Source organism: Vicugna pacos, chromosome 33 (assembly GCF_048564905.1).
Source record: "Vicugna pacos chromosome 33, VicPac4, whole genome shotgun sequence".
NCBI lineage: Eukaryota > Metazoa > Chordata > Mammalia > Artiodactyla > Camelidae > Vicugna > Vicugna pacos.
In genome coordinates, this window is record NC_133019.1 from 4,175,107 (window position 1) to 4,201,742 (window position 26,636).

The 26,636-nt window shown below is 54.4% G+C and overlaps 1 protein-coding gene across 2 annotated transcripts in view; it reads right to left on the bottom strand.

Moving 5' to 3' along the window:
* The window catches only part of FLI1 (Fli-1 proto-oncogene, ETS transcription factor), a 110,085-nt gene that overhangs the window by 41,990 nt on the left and 41,459 nt on the right, over window positions 1-26,636 (bottom strand). For both annotated transcript variants that reach the window (XM_006211658.4, XM_031670355.2), the window contains exon 2: window positions 7,460-7,671. In XM_006211658.4, coding sequence (XP_006211720.4) covers window positions 7,460-7,671 — 212 coding nt within the window. The remainder of the gene's footprint in view (window positions 1-7,459; window positions 7,672-26,636) is intronic.

Below are 26,636 nucleotides of genomic sequence, written 5' to 3' on the forward strand. Positions count from 1 at the left end.
GAGCAGGAAACGTCAGCCCTGGCACCCTGGGAGACAGCCAGTCCTCGCAAGAGCTCCAGACCAGGCCTTCAGACCCAGGAGTTCAGATAAGGTTCAGATTACAGACGTCCAACTCCGGGCCGCAGAACCTCTCAGGGCTTTCCAGAGGCCTGGCGGCTGCCCTCCCTCCCTCTGCTGTGGGCAGGAACAGACCATCCCGAGGCCTTAAGGAGCCAGGTTGTGCCAGATTCCCCTCCCCTCCAACCCCCGCCCAGCCCACAATGCGGTGGCGGCAGGCCGGTGGGCAGGAGAGCAGTCAGGGAGCCCGAGGGAGTAACAGCCAGGAGGGTGGGGGTGAGGGGGCAGGGGGCCTCGGCGGTGGCAGGGGGAGGGGGAGGCCAGAACACATTCAATAAAGAAAATTAAATGAATTTGTTTCTTAATCTGAAAGGAAAAAAAAATATTGAAGATCACTTATCATAGCTGGGAGATAAATGCTCCACTGAGATATTAGAAGTCAGACGGTAATTTTTTCCTGATGTCTTACAGAGGGGAACATGGGCTGAAAATGAAAATAAGATGTATAACTTACACATGTTAGAATTTAAGGTTTTACTATTCGCCTACTGTTTTTCCAGGCAGAGAACCAAGAACCAGCCGTCAGAGCCCCAGATTGTTGAAGGTTTAATGTCCCCATGGCAGTCTGAGGGGAGGCAGTAGCACATCAGGGCTTTTCACCAGAGTTTGGCCCTTTGGCTGCTGCTGGAGAAGGACTTGGCCTGAGATGAAGCAGCCCCGGAAAGACCCTGGTCCTGGATCCGAGCTAAGCGGGGGCGGAGCTCGCGGGGTCCCCCGCCCTCATCCCGGCTGACCGCAAGTGGGCGCATGCGTACATGCGCTCCACGTGCACAGATGCTCCGTGCGCCGGCACAGAACACTCCACGTGCGCGCACACGCACAGGCACACATGCATGCGTACACACACACGCCACACGTACACCCCCACACGCTGCCACAGCCCGGCAGCCCTTCCCGGCATACTTGGCCGTTGTGAAACAGCCCAAGTGCGGCCGGAGTCTGGAGGATTAAGTTGGCCTTCAACCAAGAGAGAGAGAGCGCAACGTTTTCATTGGCTGGGAACGCCGTGCCGCGGGCGGGGTTGCCAGAGCACACACTGCCTCTGGCGGGGGCCGGAGGACTTTCTGCGAGGGGGCGACGTCGGCCGGGCGTGGCGGAAGGGGAGTGCCTCTCGTGGGCTGCACCCCCGCCTTTCGGAACTCTGAGGGAGACCGAGTTGGGAAAATTGCTTTCCACATCAGCTGGGCCTCCGGGGACTTCTGAGCCCCAAACAGACCCCGTGCCATGCACAGGTGAGGTCAGCCCTTCTCATTGCACCGCAATGAAGTGACCCCTTATGCCCAAGGCACCGTAGCAGGGCCAGTCCCTGGTGCCAGGAAGAGAGGAAGCTCCAACTGCCTAGAGGGTCCATTTGGTGAAAGCGGCCTGGTAGGTCGCCTGGTGAGAAGAGGAGTCTGAGCACAGCGCAAGAGAAGCACCTGCGGGGTGCGGCTTGGCCGGGCCAGCCCCGCCTCCCCCCGGGGGGGGGACCTCTGAATACGGCCAGGCCCTGGGTGCTCCTGCTGGGGTGACCACTGGGGCTGACCAGTGCTTGGAACCTCCGGGTTTCCTATCCCAAAGACATTACCAGATTTCGGTGTCCTCTCTCTTTCCTCACCCCTGTGTGTGCACCTGCTCCCCAGCTGGGCCAGGGGATCGGCCTGTCTGCACCACTGCCTGGGCACGTCTCCTCTGGACCAAGGTCCTGTCCTTGGACCCGGACTCTACCATCGGCAAAGCGGTGCCCTAAGGGAAAGCCCTGGCACCCGCCCCGGCCCTCCACGCGTGCGCCGGCCGGCCCGCCTCTGACTGCTGCGGGGGGGCGGGCAGCTGTACCTTTTCCGCTTGCCCCCCCGCACACCCCACCGTCCCGGAGCCCCGGGCGCTGTGCCTCCGCGGACAGCACGCGCACAGGTGAAGCACAGCAGAAAGGCTGTTCTTGAATGAGGCAGCTGGCGCCTGTGAAGAGGCCCCCTGAAAACAAGGCGGGGGTTGGGGGGACGCACGGAGCTGGAGAGAGTTTGCCATTCAGCTTGCCCAGGCTGCTGCTGATTTGTATTGAGCCCTGCACTTACAGCTCGCACGGGGTGGGAGCCCACGGGCAGCTGGTAGCACCGGGACAGGGGACGAGACGGCCGGGGGCCGCCACAATAGCGTAGGGAGGAGGCGGTGCCTGTGAGGGTGTAACTCAGAGCATCTCCCTCTCGGCAGTGGCTCAGAAGCCCGGGCAGCAGAGGCCACAGCAAAGATGATGTGGACCCTGCAGCCTGGTCCTTTATTTTCGCCACTGGACATAAGCTCTTTACCCCCCTGGTTCTGTTTTTGTGTGCTCGGTGAGTATTCTTTAAAAAGATTGCTACTGGTTTCCAGAAGTGCTGTGCAAACTGTCAAGTGATTTAAAACAAGGTGAGAGATCTTGAGTCTTTGAATGAAAGGAGATTTCAAAGACCTTGCCTAAAGATAACTTCTTTAGATGCTGCAAATGTCTTTCCTACCTTCCCACTCAACTCAGAGCAGCTGAACTCAGGGTTTGTCATCCAGATCCACAGGTCTGCAGCCCAGGTTCACAGTCAATGGATACCTAATATTCGATATTTGCACAGCTAACTCAAGGGCTCCCCAAGCCACCTCACTGGGACTATCCGATGTGTGTCTTCCATATCATGTGTACACTGTTTGAAAATTAAGCAAATCTGTGATGCCTTCAGCATTTCTGTAGGCTCCATGCTGAGATGTTGCATAGGACTTTTTTGTTTTTAAAAAGAAGACGCAATACACTGAAAGCAAATTTCCAGGAATCATCCCCAGTAAAGCCATCACCCTAACCCAATAGCTGTCTTCATCTCCCTGCACAGTGGATGCCTGTAGCTTCTCCAGAGTCCTGGGTGCGCCTCCCACCAGCCGATGTGTGACGTGCTTCAGACTGCAGGGTGCAGAATTTTAGGAGGCGCCTTAGGAAGGGGCCCCCGCAGTCAGAGGTAGAAGTGACAGGGTCTGGGAGGCTCGTCTTCCTGTAAATGGAGCTGAGGTCTGTGATGTCTCACAAGGCCATCCAGATCCAGCTGGCCAGTCCCGGGAGCGTCGGGGCAGACTGACACTGAACTCCGGTCCAGAGTGTCAGGTACATAAGGGGAGTGAGTCCTGCGTTTCCCTCCGTAAGTTGATATTCTTTCCTTTGTGGGATGTTTTCCCCAATCCCCGTGGTTGAGGCAGGAAGCAGCTGAGAGTTGGTTGCAGACCACAGCGGGGATCAAGTTGCTGAATTCTATACCCAGCACAGAGCCCCGGGGCCCAGCTGTTTCAAGAGCATCTCATGCTAACAGATTCAACCGCAGGGGGAAGGTGCGGAGACACAGAGCGGACCTCTCCCAACCTGCGCGAGCTCGACTTTCCGTGGGCTCCTCAGCCCTCAGTTCTCCCCACCCTGTGCCCTGGTGCAGATGACTTGCTGCTGGGATCAGAAGCAAGAGGGGCATTGCAGCTTTAGGCCTACGGAATACCTCCTCCAGAGACACACATTTCCTTGGGGTGTCTGATAAGCATCAAGTAACTCAGAATCCCAAGTTATCAAAGAATGCAGAGAGAATTCACTGCAAATCACGAGATGGTCTAAAACCTCACCCAGCACTGTCCATTCGAAGGAACCACATACGTAACGGAACATTTTCTAGTAGCCGCGTTTTTAAAATTAAAAATAAAAACAGGTAAATAACAACAAAAAAGTATGATAGTATCAAAGAATAAAAAAACAGGTAAAATGAATTTTAATCATATATTAAAATGTATTACTCTGTTAACTCAATGCAGCCCAGAGATGACCATTCTAGCATAATCAATATAGAAAAATAATTAATGGGGTGTTTTACTTTTTCTCCCACACTAAATCTTCTAAATCCAGCATGTCCATTTGGATAGGCCGTATTTCAAGTGTTCCGAAGAACCCATGACTAGTGGCTACTGCATCCGAGGTGCAAATGTAGTTCCTGAGCCAGGAGAGCCCAAATTTTACAACTGCTTCGGTTTTTTCATCTGAAGTTAGGAATTATCTTTTGCATTAGAAGTGCCAACATCAGTGGTACCCGGGGGATAGGAGAAGTCCGGGCGGAGAGGGAGAAGTTTAAGAGGCTGGCGTCTATTCCATCGTCTTGCTCCTTTTTGCTCTCACATGGTTCCATCCAAAGCAAAGACATTTTTCTGAAAATCCTTGCTCCCTGCTGCCCACCAGTCCAGCTTCCACGTGAGCACTTAGGGAATATTTACGAGGTGCTGGTGAAGGCTGTGCCTCGCCTGCTGGGCTCTGAGAGCCCTTTGGGTCTTCTTTGTTCCCTGGGACGGGTGAGAATGCATCAGTTCCTGAGCCTCCCCTACCACCGGCTCAGGGCCCTGGTCAAGAGAAGCAGATCAAAAGCAGGGGCTGCTTTGTGTAACCAGAGCCAGGTAGATACCACATCTGCTCCCCGGGGTCTTCACACAGCCGTCCTCCTGCTGGCGTCTGGGGTGACCGGAGCCAGGGATGAGCTGGCAAGTAGGTTTGAGAACTGATTTCCTTTGGGTGGGGGAACCCTCTTTGCCCAGGATTAGTCTTTGGTGTGTTGTGGCTTCCCCAGCAGCAGGAGGGAGCAGTCAGCTCACGAATGCAGCCCCTTCTGAGCCCAGACCCAGGCCGGCCGACCGGGGGCTGTGGCCCTGCTTGTACACCGATGACCCACAGGGCCGGGCATCTTTGCCTCTGACTCGGGTGGACCACACCTTCCTTCCCACATTCATGTAGTAACTGGGTGTTGAACAACTGTCACGTGCCAGGCACTGCTCAGGGACAACAGAGCCCTGCCCGGGTTTCAGAGAAGGATGTGACAGCAGCCAGGAGGAACCAAAGCAGGGTAAAGACTGATAGCGCCATTTTAGGTCTAGTGATCAGGGAAGGCCTCTGAGGAGGGGACATTCGGGCAGAGACCTGAAACAAGTACAGGAGAGAGTTGGCAGACTAGATAGAGCAGGAGTGTTCCAGAGAGAAGGGACACGTGGGCCTGGACTCCGAGGCAGGAGTCCGCTTGGGATCCACGAACAGTTCGAGCCTCGTGTGGCTGGTGTGGGTGGAAGGAGTGAGATGGGTGAGGGGGTTAAGAGGGTGTCAGAGGGCTGGTGGCCCATGCAAAGGACTTTGTCATCCAAGAAAGGATTTTGAGCAAGAAAGTGAAATATTTCTTTTTCTCCCACACTAAATCTTCTAAAGGAGGACACTGGCTGCTGTGTGATGAGCAGACTTCAGGAAGGCAAGAGGATGTGGGAGGAGAGGATGCTCCTGGAGGAGAGGGGAACCTCGGAGGAGAGGGGCTGCTGGCTTGGGCTGGGGTGGGGCTGCAGAGTTGAGCAGTGGTTGGATTCAGGCTCCCACAGACCACAGCCTCTTCAGGGGTGGATCTGGATTTCCAGCAAGCAGCAGGGGCTCCTGTGGTCAGGCCAGTTTGGGAGGCATTGCTGAACGGCCCTCCTCACTGTCCGGTGGGTGTCGGCAGACATGAGACAGTAGATGCTCTTCGGGGAGGCGGTGGGGAGGTGGGCTGCAGGCCAGGACCCGAGAGCCTGGGCTCTGGGGCAGCGCTGCCTCCTCTAAGTCCTTGGGCACGTCAGTCGTCCTCTCAGAGCCCGATTTGCCTCCATATATCGGAGTGGAATTACACTCTCGTGGGACAGTGCTGGGGAGCGAGTGATAATGTGGAGAAGTGTTTGACAAACTGTGTCCTTCCGCAGTGAGCTGCGTGTTACTCTCACTGCCTCTGAGGAGGGACCCTCATGTGAGGGGCTTCTGGCTCCGAACCGCCGAGCCTTAGGCAGCTGGCATCCCAGGGGCCGGTTTTGGTTGGTGGGGCTGGAGTTTTCCCGGGCAGGTCTGAGCCCAGGGCCATCGGTGGGAGGGGGGCTCCCCACCAGCTCAGCGCCTCCGCCTCACTCTAGACCTGCTTCCTTAGTGACCTCATCCACTTTCTCAGCTAGAACTCTTCTGAGATGAGGCCCAAGCCTAAATTCCAACCCCCTAATGTTGTCTGAGCTTCGGTTTCCAAAGCCGAGTCTATGTTTTTATCTGGATTTCTACCGATTGCTCAGCACACATCTCACGGGGAACGCTGACATCCCTTCTCAAAGCATTTCCTCTCCCCGCTCCTGTGGTGGCTGCTGGCACCTTCACTCCTGCAGACAGCCCAGCTTTGCTAGCCTTTGATTCACCCTCTCCCCACATGCACGGTATTTAGCCACCTAAGCCCTGCTCACTGTCCCCCGCAATGTCCCTCATGTGACTTTCCCTTTTTACTTCCACAGCCAGTGCCATCACCCTAGTTCAGAACTTCATCATTTCCCACCTGGGCTGTTTCACCAACGTCTCAGTTTCCCAACTCTCCCCTCCCCATCTCTGTGTACAGTCACGCTCAGCTCTCGAACCTTAAGTCGCGGTGCCGATGGTGCTAACATGTCACGTCCAAATGCTTCAAGGCGGTGTCTGCATGTGGAATAAATGCCCTGTTTTCTCAGCCTGGCAATCAGGGCCCTCTCCTCGCTTCCATCTGTGTCTCCCTGTGCTGTGGGCCCACTGGCTTGGTTTCGTGACTGAGACTAGTGCTTTCTTTGTTTCAAACTTTGCTGGTGAAGGTCACTGTCATGACGTCCAGTGCGTTCCGAGTCCTCAGCCCTGCCCTGGGTGGGTCCCCTACAGCATCAGTGTCAGCTCTCACAACGAGCCTGTGGGCCAGGGCTGCTCCGGCCGGCGCACTGAGGGATGAGTAACTGACCCACGTGCAGAGCGGGGACTGGTACCGGGCCACCTGCCCCCTCACCCTGGGGCGTTCCTCTTCTTGGCCACCCCATCCGTTTCCACAGGCCCTGGGCAGCACCATCTCCAGCACTTTCCCAGTGTGATGTGCCCTCCCTCGCACGTGGGCCCGCAGGCGTGTCCCCCTTTGCTGGCGCTCCTGGACTTTTACTCCAGGAATGGTCTGTCATCTTTGCTCTGGTGGGGCGCACGCAGAGAGCTTAGCATCTTCACGAAGACACGGAGAAGCACCTTCTCGCTTAGTGACCCCAGCAGGGCTGCACCGGGCTGCCGTGAAGGAGGCGAGCTGCGTGCCGGTCGGTGCACGGGCCTGACTCTAACCCGGCCTCGGAGTCGAGGCCCCGAGAGGCAGGGGCCTCCCTGGCCCTGCTCTCACCTCCGCTCTCTAGGGACTGGCCGGGCTCCCTGGCCTGGCACCAGCGCCTCGCCCGCCCCGGACACCCCTGTGCCGCGCCCACCTGACCCAGACACCGGGATGCAGGTGCCGGCCCCGAGCCCCCAGCCCCACCCAGGGCAGTCCCCGCCCGGCGGGCTCACCTGGATCCATTCATGTGGTCGTACTCCCGCTTGACGCTGACCCTCACCGGCTGGTTCATCCACTCCTGCTGCGGTGGGAGGGCGTTGATTTTGTGGGGCTGGCCGTAGTCGGGGCTCCCTGAGGCGGTCATGTCGGCCTTGGGGAGGTGGGCCGCCGCTCCGTACGCGGAGTCAAAGAGGGACTGGTCGTCGCTCACCACCGACAGAGCCTCCTGGGGGGCAGAGAAGGAGAAGAGAGCCCCGTGTCACCCTTGACCCAGCATCACTCTCCACCCCAACTCCAGGGCTGCCGGGGGGTCAGTGACTCTCACTCATGCCCACTTGATGGGTCTCTGCGGGTGACCCCGGGTGAGGGGGAGGCTGGGCAGCGACGCAAGGAGGAGGACTGCCAGGAGTGTGTTCACGTGGGTCTGGAGGCTGGGACCCCCAGAAAGGAGCGCGGGGAGCAGGAAGCCAAGGAGAATGGCTACACGGCGCGCATGTGTGATGTCGCGGTGCTCGGAGCCCAGGCGCTCTCCGGATGAGCAGAAATGCTGGTCACTAGCTGGGGGAGCCGTCCAGCTACGGGCACACGAGAGGGAGCCTTTCTTTCATAGGTGAGGCCAGTGAGACCCACCCGGAGAGGTTAAGTAGGTAGCTCAAGGTCACACAAGGGAAGGGTGGGGCCCAGGGCTGTGGCCCTGTCTAATTTCAGTTTCCTTATCTGTAAACCGGAATAAGAATAGCTTTTTCGCCGTTGATAGGCGGTCAAATGAGAAGACGTAGGGACAGGTGTCTAGCTTGTTTGCTGAGGGGCGCTCCAGGGGGCCGCTCCGTCCTACACACCCGCGATTCAGGTGGGAGGCCCTCTGCCTCCCCAGGACTGAGCGCTCCCTCCTCCTTCCTTGCCTGACTCCTTGAGATGACAGTTTCCAGTCTTAAATGTAATGATTCAGCATGCCCAGGAAAGAGGGCAGCATCTCAGCGCTGTGGGCGGGGGAGTCAGGGCTGAAAGAGGATGTTCTGTCCTCCCGTTCAGGCTGTCCCATCACCTGCCGGAACGGGTGGAGGTGATGGATGGAGAAACGCTGTCCTGCACTTTCCAGAGATCTACCAGCTGAAGCCCGGAAATGAGAGTTTCCCTCCCAGGCCCCTCAGATCACAGGGACCCAGAGCAGGGACTGGGTGTGAGGGTCACCGTATGACCTGATTCCACCAAGTTAAGTTGATCGTGTTTCAGAAAAGAAGGTAGTCATCTATAATCTAGAATTAATTATCATCTACATAATCTAGAATCATGCAGCCTGTAATTGTGGGGATGAGACAGTCACCACACGCAAAATGCTTAGAACAGTCTCGGGCACACAGTGACACCCAGTGAAGTGAGCTTTGAATGATTATTAGTTTCAAGTAAGGATCCTCTGAGGCCACCTGCTCTGGGCTGAATTGTTCACTTAAAATTCATGTGTTGAAGCCCTAATCCCAGTTCCTCAGCATCTGACTGTAGGTGGAGATAAGACCTTTAAAGAGATGATTAAGTTGTTTACCTTAGCCCCACCCCTTCCTGCCCCGTCCCCCACCTGTAAAATTACCATCTGTCTACCAGCTAACTGCTACCCCTTCGCCCAGGGCCATTCTCAACCCTAGCAGGAGAACAGCCATACTTCAAAAGAAAAGGCTCTTCTGTGTCTGTTTCCGGCTGAGATCAGGGAAGAATTACTGGAACACACTCCAGGAAGTCTGCTCCCGCACCAGGAGGCTTTGCCAAGGACAGACATGGCCGGAGACGGGACTTTCAAAGCTGAGCTGCTTGTATAGTATGGAGAGGACAAGGGGTCCCGGGATTCAGACCGAAACTCTGCTGGGAGCCTTCACTTTCCACCTGATGCCTGTGTCAGGCTCAGAGCAAAGCTGTGCTTCTCAGAACCACTTGTTTTTGGTTATTATATCCATCCTCCCCTTCACTGAGGGATCAGCCTGGGCTCTACATCCCAAAGCAGTTTGGAATTGTCCTCTGGGCACACAGTGGTCCCAAGTGGAAAAGTGTGACATTGACGTCTTCCAGAGGGCTGAGCCTCAGCCCGGGAACTTCTGGGGTTCTACACGAGGAGCAGAGACGCGTTGCCACCTGGGACCCATAAATGCCCTTTGGGCCTAAAGGTGATGAACGTTCTTCAGTTCTGCTACACAGAGGGATCACATCTAAGAAACGGGGTATCGTCGTCTGTGGTGGAGAGTGGCTTAATTGCTCGATCACGCACAAAGCTTGCGGTTTCCAATGAAAGAACTTCTTCCATTTTGTCTAGGTTAGGGGCGAGGATGATGGAACTATGGCGGCTAGGAGGCCGGGGAGGCAGGACTTGGGGTAGTGATGCTCTGGTGAAGGGAGGAAGACCCCTTACATCACTATCCCCAGAGAGCACAGGTCAAGAAGCAGAGAAACAGGATTGTCAAGTCGGGGGGGCCAAGCAGGTGGCAAAACCCAGGTTCACAGCAGAGAGGCTGTAACAGAGGACAGAAAAGACCAAGCTGGGGCTTCCTGAGGCTGACCGTGGAGACACTCTTACGGAGAAGAGAAAAAATACTTTGCAAGACAAAGTGTAGTTTGGTACAGGGCACAAAACTAGTCTGAACTTATTTTGAAGTAGAAGTTCCCTTTAATTCACCATCAAAAGAAACTCCAGCCAAAAAGCCATGTCGCAGGAGGAGAGGACCCTGGTTTACCCCAAACCGATTCACACCTCTCCTGTCTGTCTAGTCTTGTCTGGGGCTCCCGAAGTCTCTCTCTCGGACTCTTTGCTCCGTGACCACACACTCCCACACCCTTCCCTCACCCAGCCCACCCTGCACGGCCCCCTGCCCATCTGGCTCCCTTGAAAGCAGTCAGTACCGCCATCGACCACAACCTCGGCTCAGATGCCTCTGAGAGCTCCCTTGATATCATGGCAAATCTGCTCTCCTCCGCCTGTTTCCCCAGAACTCAGCGCCACCCCAGGCCCCCCACCGGGCATGGTCCACGCTGCACACCTGTCCTGGGTGTGCCGTTCCCGCGGCCCCACTAAACGAGCCCTGCGCGCACTCGTGTGCCTCAGAGTCTGTGAGTCCTTGTGCTCGGAGCAGCCTTTCTTGGCCCACTTGCCTCCTGTGCGTCCCAGTCCTCCCATTTTGTAGGTGTGTGCAGTCTTCCCTCATGGTAATGCCCTCTGGCTCATTCGAGCTTTTAAGGGCGAAGTGAGAGTACCGCTTGGGTAGACACACACACACACACTTTTCTGTTTGCAACCGTGGACTGGGAAAGGGCTCAAAAACACTTATAACAGTGTGGAGAATAGAACTGGTGGTTGGGAGGAGGTGGAGAGAGAGAGAGAAGTTAAGCAGGGCGGCCCCTGTCTGCCTGCTGGGCCGAATTAGGAAACCTACCACAGGCAGAGGAGGGAGGTGGGGGCTGCTGGGCGGGAATCGAAGCCTCGGGGAGCCGAGGCCCCAGACATGCTGGTCTAGGTGCTGGAGAAGCGGCAGGGCTGGGAGGGGTCCCTCTGCCTCTGGAAGGACACAGCAGCCCTCTGCCGTTCCCGGCGGAGAGCGTTGGGGTTGCCCCGAGACCACGTGCCGCTGGTGCCCGAGGGGCAGTGAGGGGTGGTCTCCAGACTGCCTTGGGGGCAGCAGGAGCATTGAGGGGAGACGGGCAGGGAGCAGGAGGAGGCAACAGGAGCGTCCTGCGGGGTGAGTGCGGCCGACAGACTGTGTGAGAGCATCTTGTCCCCTCCGGGGACCCCGGGGGTCCCGGGGGGTGATTTGATGTGGGTGTCAGTACCGAGGAGCTGCGGAGCTGCCGGGCTGGCAGACACACCAATGACACGCCTAGAGCTTGTGGCACGTGTGTGGCCGCTGCTGTCCTCAGAGGCTGCTTACTTTTGCTTAAACTCTCAACACTGAGTTTAACTGCAAAACTCTTCCTTGCGCTTAAGACCCTTCACAGGAGTGAGTGCACGGTGGGTGTTTGAGATCTTTTCACTGGTGATTTGTTGCCGGGTCTTGACTTCGGGCTGACAGGCTGAACGTGGGAAGGACAGCATGGAAGTTCAGACTGTTCTCGGAGGGACCGAGTTCCTTCGCTTCCCTCCTGCCTCTGGACGCGCCCTGAGCCCTTCACTCAGACGGAGGCAAGGCTTCTTCACAGACTGGAGCACAGGCTGCTGCTGGGGACGCTGTGTGGGAACCGACTTCAGTGGGACGGGCCGAGGGCTTGTGGTGCTCGGCGCTGGGGTCTCTCTCGGCCCCTGTCCCTACCTGTGCCTGTGAAGTCAGCCCTGAATCAGCTTAGTAACAGGATTCAGAGAAGCTCGTTGCTCCGCTCTGCTGAGCACTGGGAAGGCAAGGCCAGTCAAGGATGCTCGGGTCCCTCAGTCACTGTGTCTTAGCCTCAGAGGGCAGCACCTGGTCCCTTGACTCCGAGCAGGCAGGTGGCCCAGAACATCAGTATTCCGCCTGTCCCATTTGCCAGAGCTCCCAGGCAAGGGCAACTACGAGAAGCAGCAGCTGGAGTCCCAGGCTGAGTGGATGCCATGTTTGCCCTTAGCAATGCTGACCAAAATATGCCTTCCTTCCTTCCTGGGGTGCCCTGTGGGCCCAGGGCGCCACAGCCGATGGGCACTTGTCCTGATGCAGACCAGTTTGGGTAAGATGCCTTCAGCACATCACTAATAACACATCCCTGTTCTCATGATAGAAACAGATCAAAGTAGCAGACGATTATCATAGCATTTATTACGGGCAAATCCTATTTACGTGAGCGATCTAATTTACTCCTCCCAGCAATTCTGCAAGGGATAGACTGCTGGCACCCTTACTTTTCTGATGAGAAAATGGATATTCAGAGACATGAGCTAAGTTGTTCACGTCACACGGCAAGTGAATGTGACCTGGTTTCAAATTCAGGTGTGCTGTCTGGGCACTTAACCACTACCTGTCACCTCCCAGTTGGACTATAACCCCTTTGAGGGTAACTCCTTGTGTTCACTGCAACACAGAGCACAATCTTTGGAGTCAGAGAGATTTGAGTTCCAATCCAAGTTCCATCAATTACTCACTGACACACCACCTAGTGCAATTTATTTACACTTTATAAACTTCATTTCCTCACCTGTAGATTGTGGACAATGCCAGTATCTAACTGGCTAGATTCTGAATAAAGATAAAATGAGATAATGCAAATTAAGTACCTAAATTAGGTGCCTAAAGTTCTTAGAATGTAGAATATACCAACTTTTTAAAAACAATTAAAAAAAAAAAACACAATGCTGCGAGATGCCAATGAGAACCTGTGGGCTGGAGTTGGGGGCAGAGGGCAGAGGGCAGAGGGCAGGGGCAAGGAGACTGATAAAGCCAGAGAGATACGTCTTTCTCAACTGGGTTGGTTACTTAAAAGTAACCAGGGTTGCCTACAGTTCAAAATAAGTGGGTTTGAAGATAATAGATTTGAAATGTGAATTCCATGGGTTTCTAGAAAAGAGAGCCTACTTCGCTAACCTGTGTTTCTGCGTCTCCCTTCAAACTATCACATAATTCCATTGCAGCCGCAGGCCTCTCTGTCTCTTTCTGGCGTCTGAATTCAGGCCTCGACGGGACACACGCAAGGCTCTGTTAAACAACCCTGCAAACGAGGGGAGGAGGCATCTGTTGCCGAGATAATCAGGACAGGAGGCGGCCAGCACCTGCTCACACTGCCCTTCAGACACTGTGCACGTGGTAAATGTCAGCAGAATGCCACGTGCAGAACTGTGAATTCACTAATAAAAAAACTTCCCTTATTTTGAATTTGTCACATATATGTTGTTTTCTTTTCTCTTCATTTTTTCAAAGTACCCGCAGATGTCTCTTCCAACATTTGTTTTCCTTAGATTAAGTCAAAGGTTATTTTCCACGGGGACATCGGTTGAGTGATGCGGGATGTGGTCAGAGCATTGCTACGTCGTGGCCTGGGTGGTATTAGTGATGAACTGAGAACTGCGTCTCCAGGCAGCTTAGCAGAGATGGAGGCAGAGATGGAAAAGCCCCCAGAGCAGCAAGGACAGGCAGGAGAATGTGCCCTGAGGACCTCCCCGTTCTCTGCAGAAACACATGGAAGAAACGGCCACTGTCCTCCACGGCCAGGACAGACGCACACGAGCCACAGTTACAGGCCACATGGAGTCAGAGACGGAAAAGGCCCAATTTCCCCAGCCTTTCCTAATTCTTACTATTAGGCTGGGTGTTTATTTCTCGCACAGGGAATGACCCAGGACACAGGGCCCGAGAGGCCCTGACCCCATGTCCCAGTTTCCTTCCCATCCTCTCCCCAGATTCTGCCCCCCGCCTTGTCAGGACAACTTTCTGTGGTTGACGAGCTTTGCTGGAGGCAAGTGAAAGGATGTCCAAAGCAACCAGAGCGAGTTCCCTGCCACTGTCCCTGCTCCGAGGGCCCTCTGGGCTCCCAAACCAGGCCTCTCTGGAGAGTGAGTCCCTGGGTCACCACGGGGAGCCCACATTCTTTGCATAATGACCAGAAGTCCCTTCTCTTGGCAGCCAGAGAGCATACAAAATGCAGACAGAATTCTTGGGAGCACAGTCCTCTGTCTTCTGTTTTTGGAAAGCAGCAGTGTGTGTGTGTGTGTGTGTGTGTGTGTGCATGTGTGGCGGGGGTAGGGGGGATGTCTCGCCACAGTCACATCCTAAGTGTCGGGAGAAGGTGGCTCCTGTGAGTGAGTTCAGGCCTTTGGCTTCTCCATCCCCTGACTGCCGGCCCCATGCCCTTTCCAGCTCATTATTTCCATCTCGCAGAGGGCAGGGGTGCAAGGGAAGGGGGGGCACATTTTTGGCAAGGTTGGAGAAGGAAGAAGGTGGCAACCATGCACCAGTCGGCCAGTCCTAACTGAAAGCTCTTCTGCTCAGGACAGGGCAGGCGCTGCCCCTGCTCACGTCGGGGAGGCTCTTTCCCCAGAACAGCCAGAGCTGTCTTTCCAGTCTTTGCCACTCCCCACCAAGAGGCAGCGCCTCCATCCTTCCCCTTGAGCCCAGAGGGGACACTGTGACACCTCAACAAATGGAAGGGGGCAGAAGTGACCTCGCGTGGCTTCCAGTGAGGCAGCAAAGGCGTCAGGACGTCCACCTGCTTCTTGATCTCTCTCGGGCCTCTGGCCCTTGGGCAGCGGCCAACATCCCACGCGGAAGCCCAAACCAGCCCAAGCAGAGAAACTACATGGAGAGGTTCACTCGGAGAGGTCCACACAGAGAGCAGCTGAGGCCGCCAGCCCCCAGCCCGCGTCAGCCTCCAGACCTGGGAGTGAGGAACCGTCAGTGAAGGCTGACAGAAGCCGCAGGCACAACAGCTGTTTGGTGCCGCTGGATTTGGGGGCAGTTTCTCACGTGGCCCCTGGGGCATCTCCTGTCACCTTCACCAGCACCAAGGGAACCCATGTTCCAAGGAGGCAGAGGGCGATCGTGTGAGGGGCCTTGTCACTACGGTTACGGGCGCAGGCTGGCAGGCGCTGGCACCAGGACTGACTACGAGGGAAGTCGAGGCACGAAGCCTGCCCTGTCTAGGGTTCGTGCAGCGAGGGCGGATCAGGCTCAGCGCTGAGGTCTAACGCCTGTGACAGCCCCGCAGGGAAGCTGCTTCAGACAAACAACGAGAAAACCAGCGAAGAACAACAGGCAAGGACCACTGTTTCAAATTAGAAAGGACAAGTAAGACAGGAGTTATCTGATAACCTGAAGTACACACGGAACTTTGACAACCGTTACCTCATTTAACCTTTGAAGATGTGAGTTAGGACCCTTATCTTACTGAAAAGAAAACCGAGGTGTCCAGAGGCGTGGGACTTCCGTCCCTCAGCTAGTGACTCCCCACCCTCTTGCCTTCCTGCAAAGCGTCCACTCTTTGCCCCGAACCGTCTCCGGTCTGAGGGCTCTTGTCCCACCCTGGGCTGTGCCCCGTGGCCAAATTGGCCTTGGAAACTCAGAGTGCTCGGCTGACTTCTGAAGTAACTTCTTGGAATTTCTAACCCTCGCAACCCTACCCCCCTGTCCTCCACCCCTGTCCCTGTCACTTAAATCTTCACTAACTGGGGAGGGCACTTTTGCTGGGACCAGCCCAGAAAGGCAGCTGGCCACGTTCCTAGAAGATGGAATTGAAATCCTTCGTAGATGAAAGTACTTTATTTAATGGAGTTTAATAAATTAACGGGATGAGCCTCAGTGAGTTCAGAGGAGAGGATCTGAGGGTCCGTAAAGGCAGCCCGCATAGCAGGACCCAGGGCCGGAGTCCCCTGTTGCTCACAGTCTCCCTTCAGATGCGCCTCCACATCTCCCGTGGGTATCTACTTTTGCCCGTTGACACTGAGTTTTCACAGTCACTTTTTGACCATAACCACATTTAAAGGGCATCTCTAAAGATCAAAGTGAAATTCTCCTCCCACGGAGAATGCTTTTACTGCTGAAAAGAAGAAAAAGCGCTGAATATGGAAGCTGACAGGAAGGGCGACAGAAGGTTTGTCTGAGCCCCAAGAAGGGAGCATTTTACAGTATCTGTACTTTCTGTTTCTTTACTGTGGGCCTGACCTCTCTGCAAGCTGCTGATTCTCAATGACAGTGGGACAGTGAAAGGGCCAGCATGATCTGTCGCGTGTAACTCGCTCCATCTGACCATCTGAGGGCCAGGCTCCTCTCCAGTGATGGGTGGTGACCTGACCATGGAGGCGGATTCCCCGGTGCCCGAGGACGGGGCAGCACGAGGGTGGGACGTGGAGCCAGACTCAACACGACTGGGAAGCTCAGATGATCTCTTCTGTGAGACTGAGCCCTTATTCTCCTGCCCGTGCTGATCGGCTGCAAAGGTTAGACAAAGCCCTGCCAGGTGCAAAGGGGTGGTGCTAAAGAGAGAGCTGTCAACCATCAAGTCACAGCCCCAGACGCCAGGGGAGGAGCAGGCAGGGGAGCGGCAGCAGATCCCAGTCGATGTCGCTGCTCATCCCTTGCCCTGGGACTGTGTCCCGCCTGGTTCCCTGCACCAGCCGGGAAACATACTGGGATACTTCCACACCGGAGGCTGAGTGCTGCTGCTCTGAGCCCCCTCCTTCCTCCTCTGCCCGGGCAACTGAAGGGTCAATGGCTGGCACAGCAGTTCCCCTGAGACTCTGCTCCACGACAAGGGGTTGGCATCCAGGTGCCCCCGCAGCACACGTGGGTGGTTATGCATCGGAATGTTTCCCTGCCGCAGAGTGCGTATTTCTGATTGTGGAGGCAGTGTCACGAGAGGACGGCTGAAGATCTGGATGGGCGAGGGGCAGCTTCTTTCTCCAGAGGATCCCTGAGCATGTTTGCTGCCGGATGGGGTCAAAGGCAAAGGGCAAAGGAAGCGACCCACTCCGTTGCTCTCCTCACTCCACAGGGTGCTGTCGTAAAATCTGCTCCAATACAAGGCGCCGGCTACCAGCTGGGTCAACGCGGGGCTTTACTGGCTGTGCGACCTGGGGCAAATTACCTAACTTCTTGGTTCCTGGAAAATTTAAACTGTCTTCTCCTGAATGTTTTGTTCTCTTTGACGATGATGAATGGCCACACTGCTCCGACCGTGGAGAGCTGGACGCTTGGAAGAAGCATCCTCATGGGGAGTGGCTGCAGTGTTTCCTCATAGAACCTGAGATCCCCCCACTGCGGGGGAACAGGACACCCGGAGACAGGATTTAGCTCCTGGGAGCGGGGCTCTCAGAGTTTCCCCTGGGACTTGGTCTTCATGGGTCTGGCCCTGCAGCTGGACCCAGAGGATCTCAGTCTGGTCTGTGGTGATGAAGGGATGGGGGCGGGAGGCAGTTCAGAGCTGAAACAGTGGGTTCCCCCAGGGGGAAGCAGACACTTGGCCACCAGCAGAGGCGATGGCATTTGCTGCCATTTTTGCAAGCACTGGGGAGAAGAGGAAGTGTAGGTGCCATGTGCCCTTGGGTGCTTCTTCAGCTCCTGGAGTGCTGGGAACTGTCCCATCCTTTCTCTCAAAGACCAGTTCTGCTGCTAGAGGCACCCAAAGATAGGGACCACATGCATCTTATTCACGGTTTGCACCCAGTGACTTGTACAGATCCCAGCATCTGGTAGTTGTGCAACAAGTCTTTAATGGATAAGAACCCTAGAGCATGATGGAAAATGCCGAGCCCTCCCTCCCCCACTGGCACCTCTGCCAGAGCCAGACTTCCCGTTACTCTGGGCCACGAGCCATTAAAGCCTGACACCCAAGTTTGTCTATTGTTTTAACCAGCCACACCCAGTGACCTTTTCTTGTTCAAATTTAATCAAGAAGCCACTGACCACTCCCCCCATCATCCCCTCCCCCCAAAAGCACTTGAGGTCCTTTTCCTAGAAGCTGTGATCTTATCGGAGGATGCCCTCATGTGACAGTTTCCATGGCAACGAGTGCTCTCATAATCACAGGAAGTCGGGGAGGAAACAAGCGCACAGGGGCCGTGGCTCTGGTCTTCCAGCTGCGCTCAGGGCGCCCCCCGCAGGGCACGAGAGCAGACCAGCCTCGAGACGCAGGGAGTCCCACCCCCTGTGTGCAGAGATCCAAGTGTCTGTGACCCTCGGCTGGCCCAGTCAGGGCGAATCCACTTCACCTTGATGGACAGATGGGCCCGGCACCGGAGACTCCACTTGGTTTCGTTTCCTCACGGGTTGTTGGGAAAAAGGGAGCCCGAACCCATGCCCAGTTTTTACGTCTGTTTCCTTCCGTGATTCATGCCGAGGGGCCACGCTGGGTGACCGCATGCCCAGTGAGTCCCGAGTGTGCAGGACCTCCAGCGGTCACCTCTGGATGGGCCAGGCTGTCCAAGGGGTTTAGTTCTCTTGCGGCCCCGGGGGAGATGGTCATCAGATGGCTGCAGTGTGGTGGAGTGGGAGGATTGGGAGGAGGGTGCCTCCGGAGGTCAGGTTTCTGGGCAGGCTCCTCAGCCCCACCTCCCGGGTTTACTGCAGTCTGCTCCTCCACTCCGTGCCCACCCTCTGTTCATTTTCCCCTCTGTTGTCTCCACTTATTCCTGCATTCTGCCCCATCCCTTCTCCCTCTCTCATTCCTTCTCCTGCATTTTAGCATCCTATTTTAAACAGGATCTCATTATATAAGACCTGCCAGCCCTTTCTCACCAGCACTCGCACCCAGTAGCCATCTGTTTAATACACATCTTGATTACGCGTTGGGTGTCTGCAAACACCCACGTGAAACCAGCTTCCTTCTCCCTGTGCTCAGTCCGGCCATCCTCGTACAGAACTGCCTTCCTTTGCCCCCCTCTGCCTCATCACATCTCATTCATCCACCAGACCTTCATGGAGGACCTACTATGTGCCAGACGTTCGGCCGGGAACAGGGGATGCCGAGAGAAATGAGACTTGAAAATCACACGCTGGCCCCCAAGTTGCTCAAGCCTGGGGAGAGGCCGACATAACACAGGCATGCGTGCTGGGGGCACGGGGGGCGTGAGTGAGGGGCTTGGGGGAGGCAGCACCTGAGATGCGTGGAAGGGGACCTCTCAGCACCTCTGCCAGGAGGTTTTGCCGCCCTGCGGCCCACTGCTGGAGCCCTCACTCTGCTGAAGTCGGCGGTACTTTCTGTCTGCCACTGATTCACCACGGTATTCTAGACTGCCTCGTCACTTTGCTTTTATTTCTATTTTACCAATTAATACCTTGGTTTCCTCATCCCGACAGTGGGCACAAGGGCGGAACCTACTTCCCAGGTTAATGTGAGAACGGGGCGAGCTAACGGGTGATGATAAGGTTCTACCTCACCCCTGCCGCAGAGTGAGCGCTCCTGAGGGCTAACCTTCTCGTTCTAATTCACAGGTTCTAATCCAGGAAAAGCGCTTCATTACCCCAGGGCCTGTTTCTTTACCAAGACACAAAAGGACTGTGAGCGGTGAGAGCGGTGAGCTCCCTGCCAGGGCTTCAGTCCTACAGTTGATTGTTAGATTGAGCCTACAGCCCCGTTTGCCTGGGACGGTCCCAGTTGATGACTGTTGTTCTAGAAAGTGCTTAATAATGCCTCCTTTCACTCTCTAAATTATCCTGGTTTGGATGATGCATTATGGGGCCACCCTGTCTGTGAGGAACCTGGATTCCCCAGTGTGCCTCAGCCCCACGGGCCACGGCTAGTCACCCCTGCCCTCCTTCCGGGGCGGGGGGGGGGGTCAGGAGAATGGGGGACAGCCTGGTCTACACTCCAGAAGCCAAGTGTCGCTCATCTTGGAGCCGAGACTCTGTCTCTGGGACCCAGCTGGCCTTTCAGCTGGCTGCCACCCTCGGAGCAGTTGCCCACTGGGTTGGCCTTCATCCTCGTGGACGTGAGTGCCAAACCTAGGCATTCTGGCACTGGGCCTCCTGTCTCTCTGCATCCGTCTATAGGAAAAGCAGATGCTTTGTGAACGAGTCCTGCCGTGGCCTTCCGGTGACAACGTCTCAGTGGGATTCCATGGAGGTATTTTCTTTGTCACTCCCAGTAAAGCTGGTTGAGCAGAAAACCCAGCTGAAGCCCACTGACAGTTCCTAGGGACTTGGGGCCAATTTGGTTACCCTCTCTATAAAGGATACTTAGTGCTTGACTCTTGGAAGATTCTGGAAGTACCGGCCTTGCCCCGTAGGAGCCACACCTGTTTGTCTGTTTCAAGGACACCGATCATGGTGGCTGTGAGCCTTAATCCTTGACATTCCAGAAACTTACGGGAAATGGGCAACTGGCCGACTAGACGAGGATGCTGTGAGGAGGTGTCCAAAACCTCACCCAGGCCTGTCAGCTCCTTGCCCTGCTCAGTTCCCTTGACTGCAGGCTCCGCTGTCACGGGCTGTCAAATTCTTACACTGTTGCTTCTGCTTGGGTTTCTGCCCCACTGGGATCGCCCACCATCAGTAGGGCTTGGTGGTTTTCATGAGACAGTCAAAGCCAGCGATGCCAACCTTCCCTACCCTGCCCTTCTCGGGAACCTGTGGACGCCCAGCTCCTTCTAAGCCTGAACCAAGAAAAGTTTCGGGTCTCCCAGCTTGGATGTCTTTTAAAGTGGTGAGGATTGTGGAAAGGAACAAGGGTACGTGTGCTCTACAACCTCAGTCTTAGGATAAACTCAGAACGACGAGGCAAAAACATTCACATAAACCGGTGGTTCTTTTACGTAGAAGGAAACTGGACTCTTTCATTTGGCCCTTTAGACCAGTGCTGTCCAGTAGAACTTCCTGCGATGGGGATGTTCTCCAGTCTGCACCGTGCAATACAGAAGCCACCAGCCCTGTGCGGCTCTGAGCATTTCAAATGTGACCCATGTGACGGAGGTGCTGACTCTTTAAGCTTTAGTTACTTTTAGTTAATGTAAATAACAGCCCTGTGTCACTGGTGGTGACTGCATTAATCAGCACGGGTTCTGGACCCTTGGTGCCTGGTGGCTGGACTACGTGCTGCTCAAAACCTGTGACGGTCCCTCGGGATATTTCTTTAACACGTCCTGTCTCATTATGGGATCATGAAACATATTTGGCACAAAAAAGCATGCATTCATTCATTGATGCATTTCACTTATTTGACAAATATTTATTGGACTTGTGCTATGGACCAGGGACTGTGTGAAAAGTGAAGAATGGGTCAATGGAAAATGACATCAGAGAGTTTTACAAGCCTTTGCTGGTGACCCTGGAATTAGGAGATTTGTAGGAACTTCCCCCTCACTGGTCTGGCCATGTCTCTGTGGCGGAGTAAATACCTGGCAAGGGTGTGGTGATCTGGGGACTAGAAGGGGCCCCTGGACAAGGGAGCAGCTGCTCTGGATGTGCTGTGTGACCAGGGCCGGTGCCCATGGGGAGGAAGGTGATGGTGCGAGAGGGAGCAGGGGACGATCCTGAATTAAAGGTAGTGGGAATGAAGGCATGTGGTGAGGGTCAAATGAGAGGAGAACCAGGTCTGCCAAGGAGAGGTCTGGAACGTGTAAGGCGCTGCGTTTTAACGGAACGGTGTGAGGTGATGGCTTCCGCAGACAGCCCAGTGTCCCATCGAAAGGAGCTGAGCAGCTGCCCGTCGCCCCCCGAGAAGGTGGCGGGGCATGAAGCAGCTGCCGAGGCTGGGGGATTTCAGAGGAGGGGAGAGCAGTGAACTGAGCAGGAGTGTGTCAAGGGGAGGGCGTTAACACTCCACTGACTGTCAGCACACGGACTGCGAGGGACTTTCCTGGTCACAAACAGCCAGCGAGGACCTCAGGTAAACATTTCATCCCGGGTCTAGAGAGCATACAGCGGAGAGAAGGGGCGCAGACCCGGCACCGCCACCATCCAGGGCTGCTGCGTCAGGGATTTGGAAGGGCACTGTCTCCGTTTAGTAAAAGGCTGTGGCTCTCACTGCAGAACCTTCAAACAGAGTCTCGATCTTGTGGGATCTGCAAGGTGGTCAGATCCTGCAGTAGGATGCCCAAATCCTGGCAGGCTGCTCAGCCCCGGAGCCCAAGTCCCAGTGGGCAGGTGACTGTGCTGGAAAGCAGACCTGCAGACCACGTGCTCTTGGCCCTGTGACACATCACGGGTGCTTCTCAAATGCTTAGCCCTTAGGGGAGCAGCAACCTTGACGGACACAGCCTGGGGCTCTGGGTGCCAACTCTGCCTGGGAGCCCTTCCCTTCTTCCCACAACAGCAACATCTGCATGAAAACAGAATCTCTGCTGCTACACCTTCTCTCCCTCCTCGCCACCTCCCTTCCTTTCTGGTCCCCATCCCTCCCTGGCCATGGTCTAACATCATCTAAGCAACCACCTGCCACACCAATGCTAAGAGGTGACCAGACCATCAGGATGCCTCAGATTACCTAACCCTCTGAAGGGTACAGACCCACTTCGGGTCCTAGTGGTCAACAATGGATGCTCCGATCTCACTGAGAGAGATTTGATCTGAAATATTTACTCTTATAACCCAAAGGGATTCTTGAACTACATACAGTTTTAAAGGGGTTTCCCCTTCCCTCAGAGCAGATAAATCCTCTTCATTACTTTTAATTTAGGTGAATGTTTGAAAAAAATTCATTCTTTAAGCATACAGACCACTAACTGGAAGTAGAGGAAGAGGAGGGAGTGAAAGCACGTGGGGCCACAGTCAGGCGGGCCGACGGGAAACGAGGTTGACCACATTTATGGGGTCTTGGTCTTTGACAACCCAACATCGTTCAAGGGTTTCTCTGACTTCATTTCAGGACTCCCAATAGAGCACTACTTCTGTAAACACCAAATGTGATCTCCAAGGGGGAACAGGGACAGATAGAAAACATGTTGACTTGATTCACAACATAGAAAGCGTATGGTTACCAGTGGGGGAGGTCGGTGGGGAGGGATAAACTGGGAGTTTGGGATTTGCAGATATTAACTGCTATGTATAAAATAGACAAGCAACAAGGTCCTACTGTACAGCACAGGGAACCACATACAATATCTTATAATGGCCTGTAATGGAAAAGAATATGAAAAGGCATATATATATATATATGTGTGTGCATATGTATAACTGAATCACCATGCTCTACATCAGAAACTAACACAGCATTGTAAATCGACTATACATCAATACAAAAAAAAAATAGAAAAAAGAAAGAAAGAAAGCAAAGCGCAGATGTCTTTGGATACCGTTTTCCGTTGCGATCACAGATTTACTCTTTCAGGCCCCGCACGGGTCCCTCGAGAGCCCTAGGGAGCACACCTCTCAGACAGAGGCCGTCTGACCACCGTCCCCCCGTGTGTCCGCGCACATTCCCGAGTGTTTACTTCAGCTTCCCTCCCCACCTTGGGCCGGGGGTTTCTCGGGAGGCTGCTGTCTGCACTTAGGGGCCCAGACAGGCGCAGACCTGGCTGGCAGGGGCCACTGTGCCCCTCTAACGTCAGGGCAAGTGAATCCAGACCCACCCGTCCCTCACACGTGGGGACAAGAGGCACAGCCAGAGGGTCTGGCCAGACCTGACGCAGCTCAGACGTGGCCCTTTGCTCCTGCAGCAGGAGGAAAATTCTGTCAAAATGGCTTAACGATCTTCTAATATTTCCATGCAATTAAGGCCACATCTGTCTCCCAGGCCCCTGCACTTCTTTGCTGGTTCACAGACATGAACCAAACAGTCTGTCTTGTCCATCTGGAAGGTAACAAAGAGCTCCATTCATAACTGGAGGTACTTTCACCATTTTTTTTCAAAGTAAAATAGAGTTTTCACTTTGAGAATAACCTGTGTGGCAAGCAAGCGCAGGATTTTCCCCCACTAATAAATCAAATTCAACAGCCTAATAAAATGCTGGCTCCCCTCCCTCTCCCCCTCCTCCCTCCTTTCCCGGGTCCCACCCTGCTGACAATTGCTCTGAGTTGAGAGTGGTGGGCGCACCCAAGGAGGTAGGGGACGGTGAGCGGGGAGCCCACGAAGGGAATTAAAACCCCTTTTCAAGGTGCGATGGGTTGTTTGGCAGATTAAGGACTGGGGTGGGCGGGGGTGGGGTGGGGGTGAGGGAGGGAAGGAGGGGGTCTACCCACCCCTCTCGCCCCTCTTTACCGACTTTCTCAGCCTTTCTGAGCTTGTTTCCAAATATTCCTTTCTTCTGCTGCTCCCACCACCCCCTACCCATCCTCAAGCACTGGGTAAACCTGCTGCTTCCCTCTTCTGCGTGGGGAGGAGCAGAGAGCCCTGTTCCTGTGGACTGACGGATGGAAGGAGGGCTCTGGGGCCACACCTGCTGCCGGAGCCCTGCAGGAGCTTGCCTCCCCTCAGAACAAGGCTGAGCGATCTCCCCCGTCTTTGAAGCCTCCAGAGAGTGAGTTTGCAGGAGATAAGTGCTGATAAACATCAGGTTGGGTGCTTATCCGCAGCGAACACAGTCTTTTGAGGTTCTCTGCACTCACAGGCCATAGACACTCTAATCAGAAAACAGAAGGGAAAATGCAAAACCAAGCAGTATTTGCTGCTTGCTTTTTCTTCTTCTTTTTTGTTTTGTTTTGTTTGGTTTCCGTCTACACACTGGAAAGCCCAGCATAGACCCTGTAACACAGGGGACTCCAGAGCAGAAATGCAGCTCTGGGTCTTCGCTTTGTTCAACGCTTTTTTTGTTCTGACATCAATGGAAGAAACATTTTCAGTCTTGGACATAAGAGGATGAGTCAAACGTTGATAACAATGACAATCCGCCTACAGCATTTTCTGTTCCAAAGTGCTTTTACAGGCGTTGTGTTATCTGGCCCTCATGACAACCCTCTAAGGCAGGACAGATGGTTTACGACTGAAGAAATGAGCCTGAGCGATGGTTATGTGATCGGTCCAATACCACACAGCTTGACGTGGGGCGGCAGCAGTAAAACCCAGATTTTTCTGGCTACGAAGCTGGATTCTATTCATTCTATCCCATGCAGCGGCTCAGTAGGTAGAAGACACCCAGAAATCAGGATGGTCTTGAACCTGGGCATCCCACCTGGATGCATTTGGAAAACTGGGGTGCCAATGGGTAAACTGGGGTGGAGGGGAATCTCTGAGCTCTGCAGCCCTTGAAGAATGCAAGAAAGGCAGAGCCTCGGCTGTCCTATATTTCAGTGTATGGGTTAGAATTGATGCTTTAGTCTGGGAGGCTAGCAGGACGCCTAACCTAGTAGAGAAGAAGGACCACGGAACAGGGAATCCAGAACTCTGGCCTCTGCTCTACCCCTGACCACTAGGGGCTCCTAACCAAAGGCTACTTCTTTGATCTTCCATCCATCTCTCCTTCCATAAAATGAAGAAGTCAGGCAAGTGGTACCTAAGGCAGAGGGGAGGGAGAAGGTGAGGGTAGTGTGGAGAGTGTTTGCTCCCCCGTGAGTACATTCTCCTAAAAGATGCAAAACCACGTCAGTACTAGAATGAAATGCTGACACGACGCGTTAAGGGTCCGATGAAGGCACAGTGGAAGAAGCTGGCCGTCAGTCCCAGCTCCCAAGTTCTTGGTGCTGCTCTAGGGGTCTCTAGGTCAAGGAACTACCAGTCGCTGTTTATGTCCATAAAGGTAAGAGTTATTTCCACACAAGGTCTGATTAGCAGTGCTGCGCCTGACTGCCAGGCGCTCAGCACTGGACCTACGGTGCTGACCAGCTGCAGTCGGATAGAAAGTAAACCTTCCACGAAAACCTCACAAGTAGCGTCACAGCGAAAGTCGTTGGAACTCAGCCAGAAAGAACGTTTCCTGGGGGAAAAGGAGCCTGAGAGAGAAGCTCCAGGTTGCAGAGGGCCAGTGCGCAGGCGCAGGAAGCCACCTGCAGGGATGCAAGGCGAGCCCCGTTTGTGTCTCTCCAGGAGTCTCCTTCAGGAATGCCTGACTTTGCCTTCCTATTCTGAGTTTTCAGCTCCCAGCGCATGTGGACCTGAAGATAACGCTGGGAGGTGGGTCGGAGAGGGTACCCTCTCCTTACAGATGAGGGGGTGGAGCTGCGCTGCCCACCTCCCCCCGCAAGCCCACGTCATCACTAAGTAGTTGGCCGAATTCAACAAATTCAGTTAAAAGCTTTCAGAAGTCCCTGTCCATTTAAGAGTTAAATCTACTGCAGACATAAGGCACTAGAGCTCAGATACCCGTATTCTTTTTGAAACACGTATAGATCCTTTAGAACACGTTTGCCTAGGGCATGAAGAGGGAGTTCTGGTTAGTATCGTCCTGTGGAACTCAGACTGGGGCTGGACTGGTCTGGGGTGCTGAGTCAGGCTCTATCCCATGACAAGAGGCCTTAGTCCTTTTTCACCCCCCCACACCTGCACGCACACACCTCACACACACACACACACACACACTGATACTCACAAATTCAATGCATTTTGAAATCTACTAAAAATTGAGCTATAAATATTTAACTTATGCAAACACTGTTACAGCAGAAAGTATGCACAAAGAGGTAGTTATCTCTTTTCTAGAATCAAAAAAAAATTACCATTCTTTCTAGTTTTCTTTTGATCATACAGTATTTGCTGAATATTTGCTCTGGAAAGCCAGTAAACAACACAATTTATCAGCGCACTATTAGCTGTAGACTTCTGTGTTTAGATGATGTCGCTTGAGTGGAGATTTTTATCTGTACCTGCGTGTTTAGCAGTGGAGGGGTCTGAAATGGGTGTGTCTTAAGAAATCTCTTTAGGTTCCCACAACCCCAAAGTTGCTCAAGTGACAAACCA